This window comes from Lipotes vexillifer, unplaced genomic scaffold (genome assembly GCF_000442215.2).
Source record: "Lipotes vexillifer unplaced genomic scaffold, Lipotes_vexillifer_v1.1 scaffold555, whole genome shotgun sequence".
Classification (NCBI taxonomy): Eukaryota; Metazoa; Chordata; class Mammalia; order Artiodactyla; family Lipotidae; genus Lipotes; species Lipotes vexillifer.
In genome coordinates, this window is record NW_006772693.1 from 225449 (window position 1) to 244663 (window position 19215).

At 39.0% G+C, this 19215-nt stretch overlaps 1 protein-coding gene across 1 annotated transcript in view; it reads left to right on the plus strand.

Annotated features, from left to right (window-relative positions):
• Window positions 1–19215, plus strand: part of HECW2 (HECT, C2 and WW domain containing E3 ubiquitin protein ligase 2) — a 246869-nt gene that overhangs the window by 130476 nt on the left and 97178 nt on the right. Inside the window, exon 13 of the mRNA XM_007447815.1 lies at window positions 12531–12716. Within this exon, the coding sequence (XP_007447877.1) occupies window positions 12531–12716 (186 nt within the window). The remainder of the gene's footprint in view (window positions 1–12530; window positions 12717–19215) is intronic.

Here is a 19215-nt window from a genome sequence, read left to right on the forward strand (position 1 = left end):
AGCACCAGGCTAAAGGAAATTATCCTCGTTTACGTCATAACAGTAAGAATGAAAATAGCTAAATTTACCGAGCACCACATGTGTTCCATGCTCAGTGTTAAGCACTACCCATGGCTTAACCCATTTAGCCCAAACAAACCTATGAGTTAGATAAAACTTCTATTTTTCCAGATGAAGAAACTGAGGCACAGAGAGCTTAAATAACATGCTCAAGGTTATACAGCTACTAAGTGTGATAGCTGGGGTTAAAATCCCAGAGATGCTGACTCCAGAGTCTGTGCTCTTAATGACCACCTTGTTTTGCATGCACAAGTATAACCAAATATCTGAGAATTGACAACAGGCGTTGGTCAGATTGAGCTTTGAGATATTGGTACGGGCTCTCCAAAAGAAAGAATGAATATAAAATGTATACATTGCTGTAATCTGAAAAAATAAATCCATAAATAGAGGAATTTTTTAAAGATACATGAGGTTTGTATGGGAGATCAGGATTTTCCTCCTTTTACTAATATGTCTATTCTTTAGAAGCCCTCCCTCTGTAATTTTGCTAGAGGCCTAAAAATGTTAGCGTCAGCTAAAAGAGTCAACCTTTTGTTAACCAGAAGGTTATAAAAAACGTCAGCCTTTTAATCTTTGTTTAAATAGAGAGAAATCATTTTGACTGTCTCCTTCACTTGTTTTCTTTCATTTCCCCCAGTCTTGACTTTTACCAAAAATTCTACCCCTTTCCTGATCTTGGTTCCTTAACCAAGAAACCCCTCGCTAGCTTCCAATCCCCACCCCATTAAGTCCTCATGACAATCAGTTTCTCCAGCTCTATTCATGTGCCCCTTTCCCACATTTATTTTGGAATTACCATCTGGAATGGGAGGTTTTAATTTTACTCAGGAAGTGTTAACCTCCTGGAGGCACCAGGGTATATGAAGTTCATGGGGTGACAGTGGAAAATGTTACATACCTGTTCTCTGGTCCTGAGCATGATATTTATCTCAGACATTTCTAGAAGGAAAGAGAAGTGTTTGAAAATATTATATAGTTTAAGCCAAAACTTGTGTTTTGGCACACGCGTGCATGTGTGTATGAAGAAAAAAATTAGAGTGTGATAGGAAAGTTGGTTAGAAAGCATTTCTTTGTGATGTAAATCTTAAATTGTCTCACAGAATAAATAACAGACACTGGCTGGTTAAAATAGAAAGGAGTAGGAGGGCCTTCTAGGTGGAGGGTATGCATGAGCAAAGACAGAAGTGAAAAACATGTCCTATATGCATAGTGAGTTATTTTAATCATCCAATAAATGTTACTTAAAACATGGTTTATGCTAGAAATTATGGTAGGTGCTGCAGACACAGTGGGCAATAAGATCAAGTTCTTATCCTAGAATGGGCAGAGAATGAAGGCTACCTTAGAAAGATGGTTCTAGAATACCTCTCTGAAGAAATAATTTTTGAGTTGGAAGTTGAAAGATGAGAAATCATCAACCATGGGAAAAGCCAGGGGAAGCTCATTTCAAGCAGTTGAAACAGGAAGTGTAGGGACCCCAGGGCTCAGAAGAGGGCAGAGGGGCTGCTGTGTAGTGATAAAAAAGGGGGTGGTGTGATACTACGTTGGAAAGTCAGTGAGATCCAGATCATAGGTCTGCCTATGGGACGTGGCAGGGGATTTAGATTCTATTCTGAGCAGCGGGAAGCCATCATGCACTTAGAGTGTGACATGCTTGGATTTGGAGAGCGTAGAAAGGCAAGGGTGGAAGCAGGGTGATGAGAACGGAGGATCTTCATGGTCCAAGGGAAAGGCAGTGATAGCTGGAATTCTGGTGTTGGCGTGGAGATGGAGAGAAGTGCACGGGCTCAAGAGCTGTTTTGAAGGTAGAGTCGACATGACTTGGTGAAAAACTGGCTGTTAGGGATGGGAAAAAGAACAAACGAGAAACACCTGTAGGGCTTTGGTCTGACACAGGAGTTCATCTTGCTGGGTCAGCTAACGCGCAAGTAGACAGCTCGAAACTGGACTAGGTGTGGAGGCATTGAGAAGGAGCTTTGTGTTTCTGCAAGGTGCTGGGGGTAACAGGGCGAGCAAGGCGGGCCCTGCCCCGCAAGTCTCTGAGGGCTGAGGGAGCGGCTTCCTGGAGGTTTTAATTAGGGGAAGGTTGTCTTAGCTGCACCTGGAGTGCTTTAGAATGGGGGCCGGGGGAGACCCTGGCCACAGACATCCAGCTGTATATAACCCATTCGTCGTGGCTGGAGCTGATAAGAGCCTAGACTAGGAGGTGAGGAAATAATGAGGAAGGATCCAGCATGAGAGAATCACAGGCAGAGAGTTGGCAGGCTTTGGTGGGTAAATAGAACAGAAACTGAAGAAGAGGACTCTTGAGAGGCTTGTTAAGGGAATGTAAGAACATTTTGAATTTAACCAGACAGATTATATGCCTTAGGAAACATAGACTGTTGGGAAAAGTAGCAGTCAGCATAGTCCAATCACCAGGAGCTGTTGGCGAGGCTATTAGTATGCACATATTTATTGATCAGTTAACATACTGATCATTATCTCATGGTTTATAGGTTTATCTTGGAAGAGAGAGGACTTGGGAGAAGGCTGTTCTCAGATTTCATGCAAGAGGCATTCAGTGTAGCAACAGTTGTTTATTCCCTACTGTATACCAGGCACTAAGTCCTAGAGATACAAAATTGACAGCAACTGTGGGCTCTGGAGCCCCAGACTTGAAAATACATTCCAATGCAGTGAGCAGAGTTGTAAGTGTGGTGATGGAAGGTTGTAGAAGGTATCCTGCTGGGGTGCGTGATTAACTCTGGGGAGAAGGCATATGGGAGGAGCCATGGCTGGGTTGGCGTTTGGGATAGGTTTTAAAGATTGAATAGGAACTTGCCCTAGATGGGCCAGAGCCCTCTAGGTAGAAGGAGAAGCATTTACAAAACAAGAGATCCATGAAGTTGCAGGGCTGTCTTAGTAATTACTATAGAAGTACTGAAACTGAATTACTTGTACAGCAGTTTGGTGTTGCTGGTGTGCGGAGACCATGGGACTCTAGTGAAAGTCAGATCTGAGCCTGGAAAGGTAAGCAGAAGCCAGATTACAGGAACCTAAACTCGTGTATGTGACAATTCTAGGAGATCGTAGGCTTTCATACAAGGAAGAATGGGATAACATTCAGAGTTGTCAGTCTAAAACAGAAAGTGTCATGCTGTGGTGGGAAAAGCTTTGGACTTGAGGTCAGGTAACATGAGTTTTCCTTTGTTCATTTGTTCATGCATTCATTCAACCAATAATTATTAAATGCCTATGATTTGCCTAGTACATTCGAGACTCTCAGGATACAGTGGAATAAAGATCAGCTAGTGAACAAGAAAAGATAATGCAGACAGTAAAATGTGTCATGAGGCAACTGAAACAGTACAGGTGACTGGGCTAGGGTGACTTGGGGCCAAGGTACTGCAGATGCTGGTTTAGATCAGGTGGATGGCAAGGCCTCTCTAAGGAGTCATATTCAAGCTGTTGTACAATGTCAAGAAGCCAGAAAGGCAAAGGTCTTGGAGAAGAACTTTCCTTGCCAAGGAAGAGCAAAGGCTTGAGGACAGGAATGAGTTTGATGTGGTACATAGTACGGTCAGAGAGGTGAGCAGGGCTTCAAAATGCAGGACTTGTGTGATCTGGCAAGGAGTTTGGGCTTCATTCTAAATGGGCTTTATTTTAAAGGGGGTTCCTGTGGGGGTGTAGTTTTGATTTTTTAAACTTTTTTCTACCTACTGTGTTGAGAATGGGTTTTAAAAGGCAAGAGTGACATCAGGGAAACAAGTGAAAAGGCGCTGTGGTGAGACATGGAAGGGACTTGGACTAGTGCAGTAGCAGTGGAGATGGTGACAGGTGGATGAATATGGCACATATCTTGGAGGGAGAGCTGACATTCTTCACACTCTTGTCAATGAGGCCAGCACCTTCTTTGTTTTGCTAGATAATAGTGTTTGAATATTGGACTTATTTTTCTTCATTGTGTGTGTGTGTGCACGCGCACGTGCTATTTGCAATGTAACAGCACAATTTGAACTTTAATCTGTATTATTAGCATTTTATTTTCTTTATCAATTTCTTAAGTCTAGAACTTATTATTTAGAAAAAGTCAGTAGACTTTTTCTGGAAAGGGCCAGAGGGTAAATATTTTCAGCGTTTGGGCCAAGGACAACATGTAAATGAATGGATGTGGTTGTATTCCAATAAAACTTGGTTAGCAAACAGCCAGTCAGCCCATGAGTCTATAGTTTACTCACTCTTAGTCTAGACAGCCCATAAAACAATATCAAGGCCTGATTTGCATTTACCGATTTCTTTAGTGTTAATATTCCCACTGTGGCCAATTTCAAGCTACCATCTTTTTACGGTATGCGATTTGTGATTTCTTTTTGTTGAAGTATAGTTGGTTTACAATATTACATTAGATTCAGGGGTACAGCATAGTGATTCAATATTTTTATAGATTATACTCCATTTCAAGTTATTACAAAATAATAGCTATTTCCCTGTGCTGTGTAATATATCCTTGTTGGTTATCTATTTTATACATAGTGGTTTGTATCTCTTAATACCCTATTCCTATCTTGCCTGTCCCCCTCCCTTCTCCCCACTGGTAACCACTAGTTTGTTTTCTATATCTGTGAGTCTGTTTCTGTTTTGTTATATATATTTGGGTTTTTTTGTTTTTTTGTTTTTTTGTTTTTTGCGGTACGCGGGCCTCTCACCGCTGCGGCCCCTCCCGCTGCGGAGCACAGGCTCCAGACACGCAGGCCCAGCGGCCATGGCCCACGGTCCCAGCCGCTCCGCGGCACGTGGGATCCTCCCGGACCTGGGCACGAACCCGTGCCCCCCGCATCGGCAGGCGGACTCCCAACCACTGCGCCACCAGGGAAGCCCTGTTTTATTTTTTGATTTCACATATAAGTGATAACATCCAGTATTTGTCTTTCTCTGTCTGACTTATTTCAGTAAGCATAATACTCCCTAGTTCCATACACATTGTTGCAAATGGCAGAATTTCATTATTTATTATGGCTGAGTAATATTCCATTGTGTCTTCTTTAACTATTCATCTGTTGATGGACACTTGGGTTGCTTCCATATCTTGGCTATTGTAAACAATGCTGCTATGAACATTGGGGTGCATGTATCTTTTCGAATTAATGTTTTTGTTTATTTTCGGATATATACCCAGGAGTGGAATTGCAGGATCATATGATAGTTCTATTTTTAGTTTTTTGAGGAACCAGCATACTGTTTTCCATAGTGGGTGCACCAATTTACATTCCCACCAACAGAGTACAACAGTTCCCTTCTCTCCACATCCTCACCAACATTTGTTATTTGTAGACTTTTTGATGATAGCCACTCTGACAGGTGTGAGGTAATATCTCATTGTGCTTTTGACTTGGATTTCTCTGATGACTAGTGATGTTGAGCATCCTTTCTTGTGCCTGTTAGCTATCTGTATGTATTCTTTGGAAAAATGTTTATTTGAGTCTTCTTCCCAAATTTTAATTGGGTTGTTCATTTTTTTGATATTGAGTTATATAAGCTGTTTATATATTTTGGATATTAATCCCTTGTTAGTCATATTATTTGTAAATATTTTGTCCCATTTAGTAGGTTGTCTTTTGTTTTGTTGATGGTTTCCTTTGCTGTGCAAAAGTTTTTAAGCTTAATTAGGTCCCATTTGTTTATTTTTGCTTTTATTTCTTTTGCTTTAGGAGACAGATCCAAAAAATATATATTACCATGATTTATGTGAAAGAGTTGTCCATTGATGGACACTTGGGTTGCTTCCATATCTTGACTGTTGCTGTGTACATGTATGTGTGTACATGTATGTGTTTGAATTAGTGTTTTCAGGTTTTCTGATATATACCCAGGAGTGGAATCGCTGGATGATATGGTGGTTCTATTAGTTTTTTGAGGAACCTCCATACTGTTTTCCATAGTGGTTGCACCAGTTTACATTCCCACCAACAGTATACAAAGGGTTTCCTTTTCTTCACATCCTCGCCAACATTTGTTATTTGTAGATTTTTTGATGATAGCCATTCTGGCAGGTGAGAGATGATATCTCATTGTGAGTTTGATATGCATTTCTCTCATAATTAGCTATGTTGAACATCTTTTCATGTCCCTGTCAGCCATCTCTATGTCCTCTTTGGAAAAATGTCTGTTCAGGTCTTCCACCCATTTTTTGATACTGTTGTTTGTTTGTTGATATTTAGTTGTATGAACTGTGTGTTTATTTTGGATATTAACCCCTTGTTGGTCATATTGTTTGCTAATATTTTCTCCCATTCTGTGGGTTTTCTTTTCGTTTTGTCAGTGGTTTCCTTTGCTGTGCAAAAACTTTTAAGTTTAACTAAGTCCAATTTGTTTATTTTTGCTTTTATTTATTTTGCCTTAGGAAATAGATCCAAAAAAATATTTTTACACTTTATGTCAAAGAGTGTTTTGCCTATGTTCTCTTCTAGGAGTTGTATGGTTTCAAGTCTTACATTTAAGTCTTTAATCCATTTTGAGTTTATTTTTGTATATGGTATGAGGAAATGTTCTAATCTCAGTCTTTTACATGTAGCTGTCAAATTTTCCCAGAACCACTTATTAAAGAGACTGTCTTTTCTCCATTGCATATTCTTGCCTCCTTTGTCATAGATTAATTGACCCAAGGTGTGTGGGTTTATTTCTGGGCTCTCTATTCTGTTCCATTGCTCTGTGTGTCTGTTTTTGTGCCAGTACCAGTCTGTTTTGATTACTGTAGCTTTGTGTATAGTCTGAAGTCAGGGAGCATGACACCTCCAGCTTTGTTCTTTTTTCTCAAGATTGCTTTGGCAATTCGTGGTCTTTTGTGGTTCCATATAAATTTTAGGGTTTTTTGTTCTAGTTCTATGAAAAATGTCATGGGTATTTCATAGGGATTGCATTAAATCTGTAGATTGCTTTGGGTAGCATGGACATTTTAACGATATTAATTCTTCTAATCCAAGGATGCAGAAGATCTTTCCATTTCTATGTATTTTCAGTTTCCTTCATCAGTCTTTCATAGTTTTCAGAGTATAAGTCTTTCATCTTCTTGGTTAAGTTTATTGTTAGGTATTTTATTCTTTTTCATGTGATTTTAAACAGATTTTTTTTTTTTGCTTTCTTTTTCTGCTAGTTCATTATTAGCCTATAGAAGCAACAGATTTCTGTATTTTAATCTTGTATCATACAACTTTGCTGAATTCATTTATTAGTTCTAATAGTTTTTTGGTGGATACCTAATCATCTTTATTGAAAAGAACAAAATTAAGTACATATATAGGTGTCATAACTCTAAAGGAAAACTTGAGGAACAAAATATTGGGATTTTTTTTCTGTTTTTGCGTGGTTGTTGCTTTAAAATATATTCTACTGCCCTCTTCTGGTTGTGATCAGATTGCTTCCAAAATTGTCTTGATAAACCATTTCTCCTGATAATTCAAGATTTAATTATTAGCGTCATGTCTTTTATAGTTGGTATGACTGTGTTTGTCTAATAATTGTCATACATAAATACATTTCATTATATGTAACTGAATAATGTTTCCAACATACATGCCAACTAATTATTACTTCGGCTTTTAATAAACTCTCTAGAAATACATTAATTCCATCTTATACACTCCTTACTACTTAATGAAGAAAAATATTGCTCCAAAATACTTAAATATATTCTTATAAGACAAATTCCCGCTATTGCAAGGTAGATGAGTTGATAGTTTAGTTAGTTTTGTCAATAAGCTCAGTTTTCCCTCCATTTTACTCTTTAGCTAGTTGAGAAAAATGTAAAATCCCTTATGATTAAAAATATTGTGAAACACCTGCTTAAGACAAGACTGTTTCCATATCCGAGCATATATCTTATGGAAACAATGTTACTTGATGTTGTTCATGATAAATTTTGTTTAGTGAATAATATATACAGATACTCATATCTGCTCCCTTGTGAGCCTTTGTATACATTTGCTATGGAGGCAGTGATGATATTTTCCAAGCATGAAATCAGAATACCTGTTCTTGATGAAGGATTTCTGAAATATGAAAGATAGATTTTCTTTAGCAGTAATGTATCAATACTTAACTGTGTTATTGAAAAGAACAGATTTAGAGTAAATCAAGACTGGGCCAGGTAATCCTGGGCATATGATCACCATAACACTTAAAAAAAAAAACTGCCAAAAAAAGAAAAGAGGTTTGATTATTACTTGCATTGATTGCAATTAATTGATCGATAAGTTGGTTGATTGATAAGAACTGAGTGTTCACATACAATTTTCTTATTCTGTTGCCGAATGGCAGTAACGTTCCCCTCGGCTCATCTCAATATTTTTCACTTCTAACACCTCAAGCACTTAACCAAACAAAACATGTCAAGCTCTAAGGAGTGTTATTTTAACAAAATTCCACAAAGAAATTCAGTTCATAATCAGTTGATCATTCATCCACCCATGGAGTGTTTATTTCTTTACTAGGGAGATAAGACAAGAAACAACTAAGAGGATTGGGAAAGGGAGTTTTGGATTAGAGAAGCGATGATCAAAATGGACATTTTAAATCACATCAAAGGACAAGAAAACTTTACACCCTTCAGGGTTCATTTAAAGGGGCTCTGTCTACTGTTAACAGTTGCCAACTTGCCTTACTGCTTGTGAGTCCACATGCAGCAGCTTCCCAGGTGAGATTGTTCTGTGCATTATAATGAGACTGCTATGAAATAGGTCCATTTGCCCTTTCCTAATCTACTTTTGTTTCAGGTAGAAGATAAGATCCCTTTACTGCATATTTTCCCTATAAGACTAAAACAAAACAACAACTCAAACACAGAAAAGGATCCCTTTCCAGTTAGACCCACTGAACCCCAGAGGGCGAATAAAGATGCCTGAAGACGAAGCTCTTTCAACCTAATCCCACCTGTTTAGTATTTCTCAACTCTTTGGACTGCTCTCATTCTTAGCTCTGCTAGTTCTATCAGTGTGTTTCAGTATTTTCACTGCTACTGTGGCCTCTGTTTCCCAAGCTCTACTTTCTGTCTCCAGTGAACCCCTTCCTCCCACCTCCCCCTATAATTTTCCTTCTCCATCCCTTTGAGTGATCAGGCTGTGCTCATCTCTGTATCCTCAGGGTTTAGCACAGGGCTTAGCACATAATTAGTGAGAGGTTATGAGACGCTTCTTCCCTTAACAGAAAGTGGGATGCTCACCCAAGATCTTCAACAACTGAAAGTAGAAAACAGTTTTAGTACTATAATCCATCTGTTAGAATGTAGTTATGATAGGTATAATCCCTTATACATTCTTGTACTTACTTCCACTCTATATTTTTACAGTGATTTTTACCTCTTCAAAGCACTTTTACATCCTTTGTTCCACTGGATTTCAATCCCACATGCCTATGAAGAAATCAGGGCAGTTGCTATTATCCTGTCTTATAGTTGAGCAAATTGAGGCAGAGAGTAAATTACTTTCTTTGTCTCTGTCCATGAGCTGTGACTAGAATCCTCACCGTAGTTCTGTATGAACTGGAGTATATCTTTTCTGAACAGAATTACTCAGAAAGGATATTTATATTTCAGATCATATATATGTATATACATATATAAAATATATATTTTAAAACAATACTATACATATTGAATAAACATATAAAATATATATTCAAAAATAGAATAAACAGATGTATATATAAGCGTAGACTTGTATAAATGTTACACAAACATACATATAAACATGTATAAGTAAACATATACATGTAAATAAATATGTATGTAGTTTCTTATAGACATGTAGCAGTCTAGAGGGATGTTCCTGTTTGCCTTATGTGTTTTAAATAGACCCTAGTAGTCGTGCATATTATTCAGGCTTGAAAAAGCTGTGGTTCTAAAGGTTGTTTGCTGGTTACTTGTGAGAGAAATCTTCCTTACACTTAATTTACTTTGGTAGATGCTTTTTGCAAAGAGCAGTTGAACTTGGCACTGTGTTACACGTCTCATTGAGTGGAGAGGAGGAAGATGAAAGGACATAATTAATTATAAGACCAGCCTTAAGACTCCCGTGCTTAAAGAGCTGTCCAACCCCAGGGAGTTGCTTCGTGCCTGAGGCTGGAGTGGGTTCCTTCACCTAATCACCACTGCTTGCCCTAATGAAGTTCTGCTGCTTTTCTTTAGCAGAGCGAGGAGCATTTCTGGTGCTCTAAATAAAGAATCAGGATGTGACCTCTTATTTTAATGGGCGGAAGGAGAAGGAAGGGTGACAGGACATACACCTATTTAGAAGACAGCTAATGAAATGATTTATCTGACAGAGTTATCCCGCAATAATTTGTCCCCAAGGAGACTTATTAGGGAGTATGACTTGAACGTTCGTTACCATCGCCATCACAGAAGCTAGTGTGGTCTCTGGCCTCTGTGCTTGTAATGGCTTCTGTGAAAATATATCAGCACCATGGAGCCAAATGCAGAAAACAGATGCCTTGCTGATTGGACATAAGACTCCAAGGAAGGGTCAGCCACAGGCTAAACTGTGAGTCAGCTAACGACACCCTCCAACTTCTTTTATTAGTCTCCTTCTCTGCTTTCATGGTATCATTTTCTTCTTCTCTCGTGCTCTCTAATTGCCTGGAGCCCCTGCATGGGCCTGCCTGCTTTGGTAGTGCTCTGTGCTCTGAACCTCATAATTTCTCACAGCCATCAAACCTCCTCTCATTTAGACTGTCAGGTTGAAATGTGACCTCAGAATATTTTCTACTCAGGTGTACTAAGGAACTAGTACACTAATATTTGAGGACTGTTTAATGTGGCTGGCCTTCCCTCCCTCCCTCCCTCCCTCCCTTCCTTTTTTCCTCCCTTCCTTCAATTTTGATAGAGGAAAAATATTCTAATGCAAAGCAAAAAGTATATAATGACAGCGGATCAATCAGAATAACGGTAGAAAAGTTACTTTATGTAGTCTAGGTTATACATCAATAACGGTGACCAAAAAATCTCAGTGGCTTAAGCCAGCAAAGGTTTGTTTCTCATTCCAGATTGGGTTGTCAGGGTTCTCTGATCCCTGTAGTCCTTCAGAGACCCAGGAACCCAGACTGGGAAGCAGCCACCATTTCAAACATGGCTGTTTGCTGTGCTCACTGTACCAAAGAAAAGAAAGCTCTAGAGGGGCTCCCACTGGCAATAAATGCTTTGACCTGGACGTGACACATCCTGAGGGACCCTGGAAAGACAGGAGCATTGTTGACTGTCCTCATACTCATTTATCTTTTATCCTCAATAACCAGCACAGTAAATGTTTATTAAAGTGAAATGATTTCCAGGGATTCTGGTTTCTTTGGGGTTTGCCTTGGTCTGTCTAAAAGGAAATAAATAACAGAACCCATGAAGTAAAGCCTGAAGGCCTCCAGACTTAGTCTGGTGTCCCTGGGACACTAAAGATAAGAGGAATCCAAAGCCTTTGAATCTACCTGAGAAGAATAGCATTCCAGGAGAGCTCATTCACGGTTGGTCAATTTCATGAATATCACGTTTCTTCTGATGACTTAAGGAAATAGCTCCATACAGTTACTCCTTTTCTACTGCTTGGCACATGGTATTGTGCATTGAATATTTGTTGTCTGACTCATACGCAGAGAGCCCATGGTCCTTTTTTGGACTCTAAGTATCATGAGATACTTTTATAAAACAATCACTTTTCTGTATGTGCTGGTATAATGGAGTTTTATTAAATGTGTATTTCAATCAGGTAAATTTAGCCATATATATGTATATTTGTCTGTGTGTGTGTGTGTGTGTGTGTGTGTGTGTGTGTGTGTGTGTATACACACACAGGAAAAAGAGAGGGAGAAAGAAAAAAAAATACTGAGTTATACAGTCTAGGTAATTCTGCCTGCCATTCCATTTACTGAGATTATGCCTCCAAGCAGGAGTGAGATGAAAAACTCCAGTCTACTCTGGTGTCAGTTGAATATGACTCTCAGTGAGAACAACTCAGCCCATTGCATGTACTTCTAATATTCAAATATATGGCCAAGCATTTTTTCATACAACTTGGCTCCTAAATGTACGCCAGCTGCTTCATTGGCACTCACCCAAAGAGCCAATGATCTGTTCCTGTGCTGGAGGAAACACTGGCTGTATTGGGGCTCACTGTGAGGTGGTATGTTTGTCTCCAGCATGGTGTGATTTCGACTGTGTGGGTTTTGCCTAAAACCAACTTTAGGATCTTACATCACCTGTAGAATGAGACTCGACAGCATTCTCAATCCTTAGAAAACTAGAATCATTAGTGAAGACTCCCTGATTTTCTGTAGTCTATTTTATTTTGATCAAAAATTATTTTGCTTTATTTGCTGTTTCCATGTGTGGGTCTCGAGTTACATTGAAGCCTGTACACTATTCCGAAGATTAAATATGCCCATGGGAGTATATATGTTGCTTTTGCATGTCCCAAAGCAGATTAACATTGTTTTTCCATCCTCTCCAGAGTGCCTACCGCATGTTTACAAACAACACGTGTTTGAAGCACATGATCACCAAAGTCCGGCGGGACACCCACCACTTTGAACGCTACCAGCATAACCGGGACCTTGTGGGATTCCTCAACATGTTTGCAAACAAACAACTGGAGCTGCCGAGGGGCTGGGAAATGAAACATGATCATCAGGGCAAGGTAACTTGCGGGAGTTGCCATGGGGAAGCCTCCGTGTGACTGTGAGCTGCTTGTGGCTTTGGCACTGGGCCCTACCCTTCAAGTGAGGGCTAAAAGCCCTGCGTGACCTGGTTCAAGGGAAACCTGGAAAGCAGGTTGTTTGATACCATTGCTACACTTTTCTGCAGTACTGTATGCGGTAGATGGCTGTGAGGGCACTTATTGGGCAAAACACTCACTTCCCCTGGATTTTCTTTGAATTGTAATCTCTCACCATTTTCTACTGATTAGAGAAAAGGTTTCTTAGGCAACAACACTTCCTTCTTCTAGCTATACAGCTTGTGTTGTGGGTAGTTGAATACAAGTTGCGTCATTGTTTGGAGAAGGTGGCTAGGAGGTTGCTAAGCAACAGCGCAAGGTGTGTCTGTGACACCGTCAGGGTTTGGGCCTCAGTCTTGTTGATTCAGAACCCTGGTTTTGTTAGCACATTAAAACAAGATTCACAGATTGATGAATTTATGATGAGAAATACGTAACTCTCACACAGGCCGGGTAACCACATCCGGATTTCCTTCAACGGATGAACCAGAAAGCTGGCTTGTAATCAGGAGGTTGTTATATAAGTAAGAAATCAGAATGAGAAAGTTAGTAATTCTTATAAGGTGTTTCTCAGCTAAGATTTTACTTATTAACTCTCGTTCAGCACCTACTATGAGCCATGAACTGTTTAAGCCCTTTATATGTTTAAGCTCTTCTCAACAACTCTGTAAGGCAGCACTGTTATTATTATTGCTATTTACATATAAAGGATCCCAGGTCCAGAATGGTTAAGTGACTTGCCCAGTGTCATAGAGGTGAGCAGTGTCTGAGCTGGGCTGTAATCCAGGCAGTCTGTTTCAAGGGTCTATGCTCTTAACCACCACATCACACTCTCCAAGTATTGAGTAACCAACCTCAGTTTCCCTATCTATAAAAAGGCTTGAAATATGTGACGTGTAGGGTGGGGAGGATTAAATTGACAAGATATTTACAATAACTATGCTTGACTTTTTCATTCAACAAATATTTATTGAGTACCTGTGTAAAACAGCTAAGCCAACTACTCCATGGAACTGCCATTCTGATGGAAAGAGATGGGCAATGGACAGATAAGTAAATACATATCATGCCAAGAGCTGATTAAAGCTATGATTTAAAAGAAAGCAGGAGATGGGGTCTAGAGAAAGGCAGGAGTGGAGGGTTATTTTATAGAGGGTGGCTGGGGAAGGCCTCACAGATAAGGCTCTACATGCACACAGACTTGAACGAAGTGAGAAGTAAACCATATCAGGGAAGAGCATTCAAGGCGAATGGAATGTGGAAAGTACTCAGTAAATGCCGTTCTCCCCCAAAGTACCCTCTGGCAATAATACCACAGTAGCATCTTACTCATCCCGAACTCAGCTTCCAGCAATCTTATCTAAGAACTTATAAGCAGTCAAATTAGATATTACAAAGTACATGTATGTATTTTGCATGGGAGGAGCCCTCAGACTTTCATTGAAACTACTGACTTGATTTCTGTAAATTTTTTTAGTAAACCTCTAATTCCCAGCCTAGAGAAGATTAGAAGTGGCAAGCATGAAGTAGAATAGATGAAAGAGAATAGATTTGTGATTAGGTCCCTGGACCACAGATAGAATGGCGTTGTGTCAGAGTCAGCTGGGCATGGCAGGGAAGTCTTTCCAGGACACTAGGAACGGCACGCAGGGACCCTTGGCACTTCCTGTGCTCTCTCCTTCCAGAGGAGGATGTCGCTTTGCTGGTGCTGATTATGGGTCAACAGCCTGAGAGCCCAGTGTTTGTAAACATTCTAACTAAATGGAAGGGCACAGGTGGTCCAAGAAAGAACTTTGGAAAATATTGATGGTATTATACCTGCATATAAAAGAGCATTAGCAGTCGAAGAATTCAGCTCTGTTCTCAACTCTGACGATATTTTACCTGGTGTCATGAGGAGCTATACTCATTAGAGAACCATAGGTCCAGGGAAACCCAAGTTGAGATAATGCTGCATGTATTTCTGCTCTATATACAGACTTAACTTGAGATAATGCTGCATGTATTTCTGCTCTATATAGAGACTTAACTTGCTAAGTCATTTTGTATCCTTAGCTAAAGGGAATCGGGAACTTATCATGCAGACATGGAAGGGGAGGTTCCTTTCTTGCCAGTCACAACTTGCCAGACATGCTTCAGGAGAGAGCTTCTTATTAATAACACCTGAACCTCGAGAAAAGTTTAAGTTAAACTTAGGATACTATTTAAGATGAGTTACGATGTATTCTTAAGAACAAATTCTGTCTCATAGCTTTTATAAAAGTTTCGATAGTTAAACAGAGGTGAACATTATCTCAGCTGTGTGGGTAACATAACCATCCATCTTATTCCCTGAGGGTTTGGATTCATTTGGGGTTTCAGCCTGAAGTTGTAAGCATTGTAAAGAGCCCTGGATGCGGGCTTGTAGATAGCTGACCTCACAGTCTGTTGGTGGCTTTGCATTTGAATGCTGTGTGGCATGAAAGATGTGGAAGGACCCCTGGCCTTGTGGACAAAATGGATTATCAGACAGGCCTGAAAGATTATCACTTTAGCCTGGTTCTTCTGCTTTGTGCATTTGGACTTTAATAAGATTTTTAGCTAAGCTGGGTACCTTAATGAAAGCAGGCATATCTCCCTGTGCTTCTCCCCTATCCTTCCTGTATAAATGATTGGCTTCCAATGAACTAAAATAGCTTAAAAGAACATTTGGGAAAGGCTCTTGCCATGTCTGTATTTGGCTGTGCTGCTTTTGATTGTACTTTAAAAGTCATGGCTCCCATCCTCCAGGCAGTTAATAGGTTTTCTTCCAGCCAGAAATTTTACCTCCCCTTTTTAATGAATAGCTTTACCTCCAGAACGTTTAAAAGGAGTAAACTTTTTGCCCCATTTAATATAACATCGAAAGCTATTAAATACTACGAGTTTTTTTTTTCCCCTCAGTGATGATTGATTTCTAGAATTGACATGGAATAGGATGGCCAAATCCTCACCTGCATGAAAAGAAATGGTTCTTAAGAGGAACGTTGTCAAACTTAGCTGCTCAGGCTTATGAAATTTGGCCCCATGTTGTCTTCTCAAGTGCAACATCTTCCTTTTGTGTTTTCATTTGTTTTGCCATTCAACACACTTCTGAATGCCTACTATGTACATGCCACTGTGATAACAATGATACAAGCTAACAGTGTAGCATTATGTAGTATGTAGCATTGGCTGTGTGCTACCCATGTTATAAGCACTTAGATAAATTCCTTCCCTACTCACAGCAGCCTTGTACATAACTGCTATTTTTATCCATATTTTCTAGAAGAGAAAACTGAAGCATAGCATGGCAAATTTACCAAGGTCCTACAATTAGTACGTGATAGAATTGGATTTGACTCAAGACATCCAGCTCCAAAGTCTGTGCTTTCACCCTGCCTATCACCAGTGAGGAGGGTGAATGCATATCTTCTAGCAATTACAGTGAAGGTAGTAAAAGGTGCTCTGGGAGCCTGTGGTAGGGTCTCCTACCATAGTTGAGGGGGTGGGGGCTTTCAGACACATCATCGTAGGGCAGCATATTGGGTGGGTTGCTCTTGGCTCTCCAGGCATAAGCGACTCCCCATAGAGTCTCCCTTGCACTGTTTCATGACAGCTGTCCCCATCTGTCTCATGGTATAGTTGTTAACTTATTTTATCTTCTAAAGCAGATGATCCCCTTCTTGAGAGTTCTTCTGTGTATTGTTTAATTACCGCCTACAACCCCAGTGCCATTCATATAGAAGATTCTCAAAACAAGTTTGATGAATGAATGAAACTTGTCACCTGTAGATTCCTGGTTACTCAGTGATGTCTGCTTTGGACAAATGAAGAAGCTTGCAGGCTCTCTCCTCATTGCCACTCCCTCCTCCTCCTGTGCTCTCACCAGAAGTAGCTCCTAAGATTCGCCTGATTTGACCTCTCTTAATGCATATGTTGTCTTGGATTTTTCATATTACATGTTTGAACAAGGTCGTGATTATGCTTGTACCACACTTTAGCTGTCTTCAGTTTTGGAAGAGACTTTTTTTTTCCTAATTACTTAAGGCCAAAGGTTTAAATTGGGTGAGATTTCATAAGAATCTATACTGATACGCTTTTTTTCTTTCTTTCGAGAGTTCTAGAGTGAAAAATGTCCTTGACTTACATAAAAGAAGTAAAATATTTTTTTAATTGACTATTAGTTAAAGAGTAAGAACAGAATATTAGGCCTTACTAGGTAAGTTGAGGATGATGATGATAATGACAGTGACAATGGTGATAATGATGACACCTGCATTTATTAAGCTCATACCTTGTGCCAGGCACTGTACTAGGTACTTTTTCATGAATTATCTTATTTAGACCTCATGGAAGTTTATGAGGTGGGTACTATTATTATTATCTACATTTTATTGAAATTTAGAGATGTTAAATAATGTGTGTATTGGCAAGTAAGTGAGGAATTCAGGATTCTAATTCTAGGAGTATGACTCTTAACTGCTACACTCTATTGGGAGAGATTGTCTTTGGAAATGAGAGATATTTTATCATTCCAAGGAAGAAGAGTTCCAATCCAGGTACTGGGGTTACTGGTATACTTCAAGGCTGAGTCATACATACGTACGTACATATAGGTTTTGATTAGATCATAGGTAGTTTACTAGAGGACACCTCACCAGAAACACATACGTGACTTCATGCTTAAATACCATAGAGTCCTTATGCTAGGGACGCATAGAATAATGGAAAGGAATGAAATTCACATATATTGATGACTAATTAGATGCCAGGTTCTATGATAGGATATTATATTAGCTCATTTAACCTTCACAATAATCCTATGGAATAGGTTTTGCTATAGATGAAGAAAACAATGCTCAAAGAGGTTAACTGTGCAAGTAAACTCTTGTATACAGATCCATGTCTTTCTGTTTCCAAATCCTGTAATAATTTTCCTATGCAAGGTTAGTCTAGACCTCACTGGCCACTAGCCATCTAACTGACTTGGGATACATCATTTAAATTTCCTAGGTCTGACTTTCTTTATCTCTACAAATGAATAGAATAGGTTGATCATCGTTTGATGTGTTTATTGGTCATTTGTATATCTTCTTTGGAAAAATGTTTATACAAAGAGTTGCCACATGATCCAGCTATTCCACAGTTAGGTATATACCCAAGAGAAATTAAAATGTGCTTCCAAACAAAAACTTGTACACAACTATTCACAGTAGCATTGTTCAAAATAGCCAGAGGGTAGAAACAACCCAAATGTCCGTCAACTGATAAATGAATGTGGTAGACCCATACACTGGAATACTGTTTAACAATACAAAGGAATGAAATACTGATACAGTATGGAAAACCTTGAAAATATTTGCTAAGTAAAAGAAACTGGTCACAAAATATCACATACTATTCCATTTATATGAAATGTCCAGAATATGCAAATCTATAGAGATAGAAAGTAGATTCGTGGTTTCATTGGGTTGGAGATGGGATGGGGAGTGAATGCTAATAGGTATGTGGTTTCATTTGGAGAAGAGAGTGTTCTAAAATTATATTATGGTGATAGTTGCACAATCCTGTATATATACTAAAAACAGTGGATTATATACTTTAAATGGGTGAATTGTATAGTGTCTGAGTTATATCTCAGTAAAGCTGTTTTAAAAATTAATAGGTTAAATTAGAGGAAGACTAAGTTTCCCTTTTTACCTCCTAGATTTTATAGACCTTTGGTTCTTCATTCTTAAAGATTAGATGATACAGTTCCAAACTAGGTTTGACATCAAATATGTAATGCTTTTCTTTCTACTTTTAATTACATTTGGAAAGGTATCTTGTTCAGAATTCCACACTACATTTTAATCAGTATTTTGTTCCATTACTTGATTTCCTTAATCATTTTGATTTTGGGAATTAACCCACATTTTATTTTATGCAGGATAGTCCTCATGAGACTGTGATCAACATCTACATGTACATATTTGTTGTACCTAAGGTCTAGGATTTTCAACTAACATACAGGACACATTTTGACTTGCCTTCTTTGAAACAAAACATATAAGCAAACAAAGTAGGCCAGTAGAGAAAGAAAATCTCTTCTTACTTCTTATTGCAGTAATTCTTAAACTTTTGTACACTCTCAGGACTGTGAAAATCTAGCGTATTTTGGGATCTGAGTTACATTGTTGATATAAACTTTTTATATTTATGCAAGAAATATGTATCAGTAGTATTAAAATGTGACTTGGTTAACATGCTTCTGGTTCTTGGCTAGGTTTAATCATTAGTATGTGCTCACGGGGATAATGTATCTGGTAGACGAATATGAGTTTTAATAAGGAAAACCAAATGTTACTTAACCTAGGAGTGTTTTTTCTTTCTTCATTTTTAAAAATTCTTTCCTCCTTTGCTCCCTCCCTCCCTCCCCCTC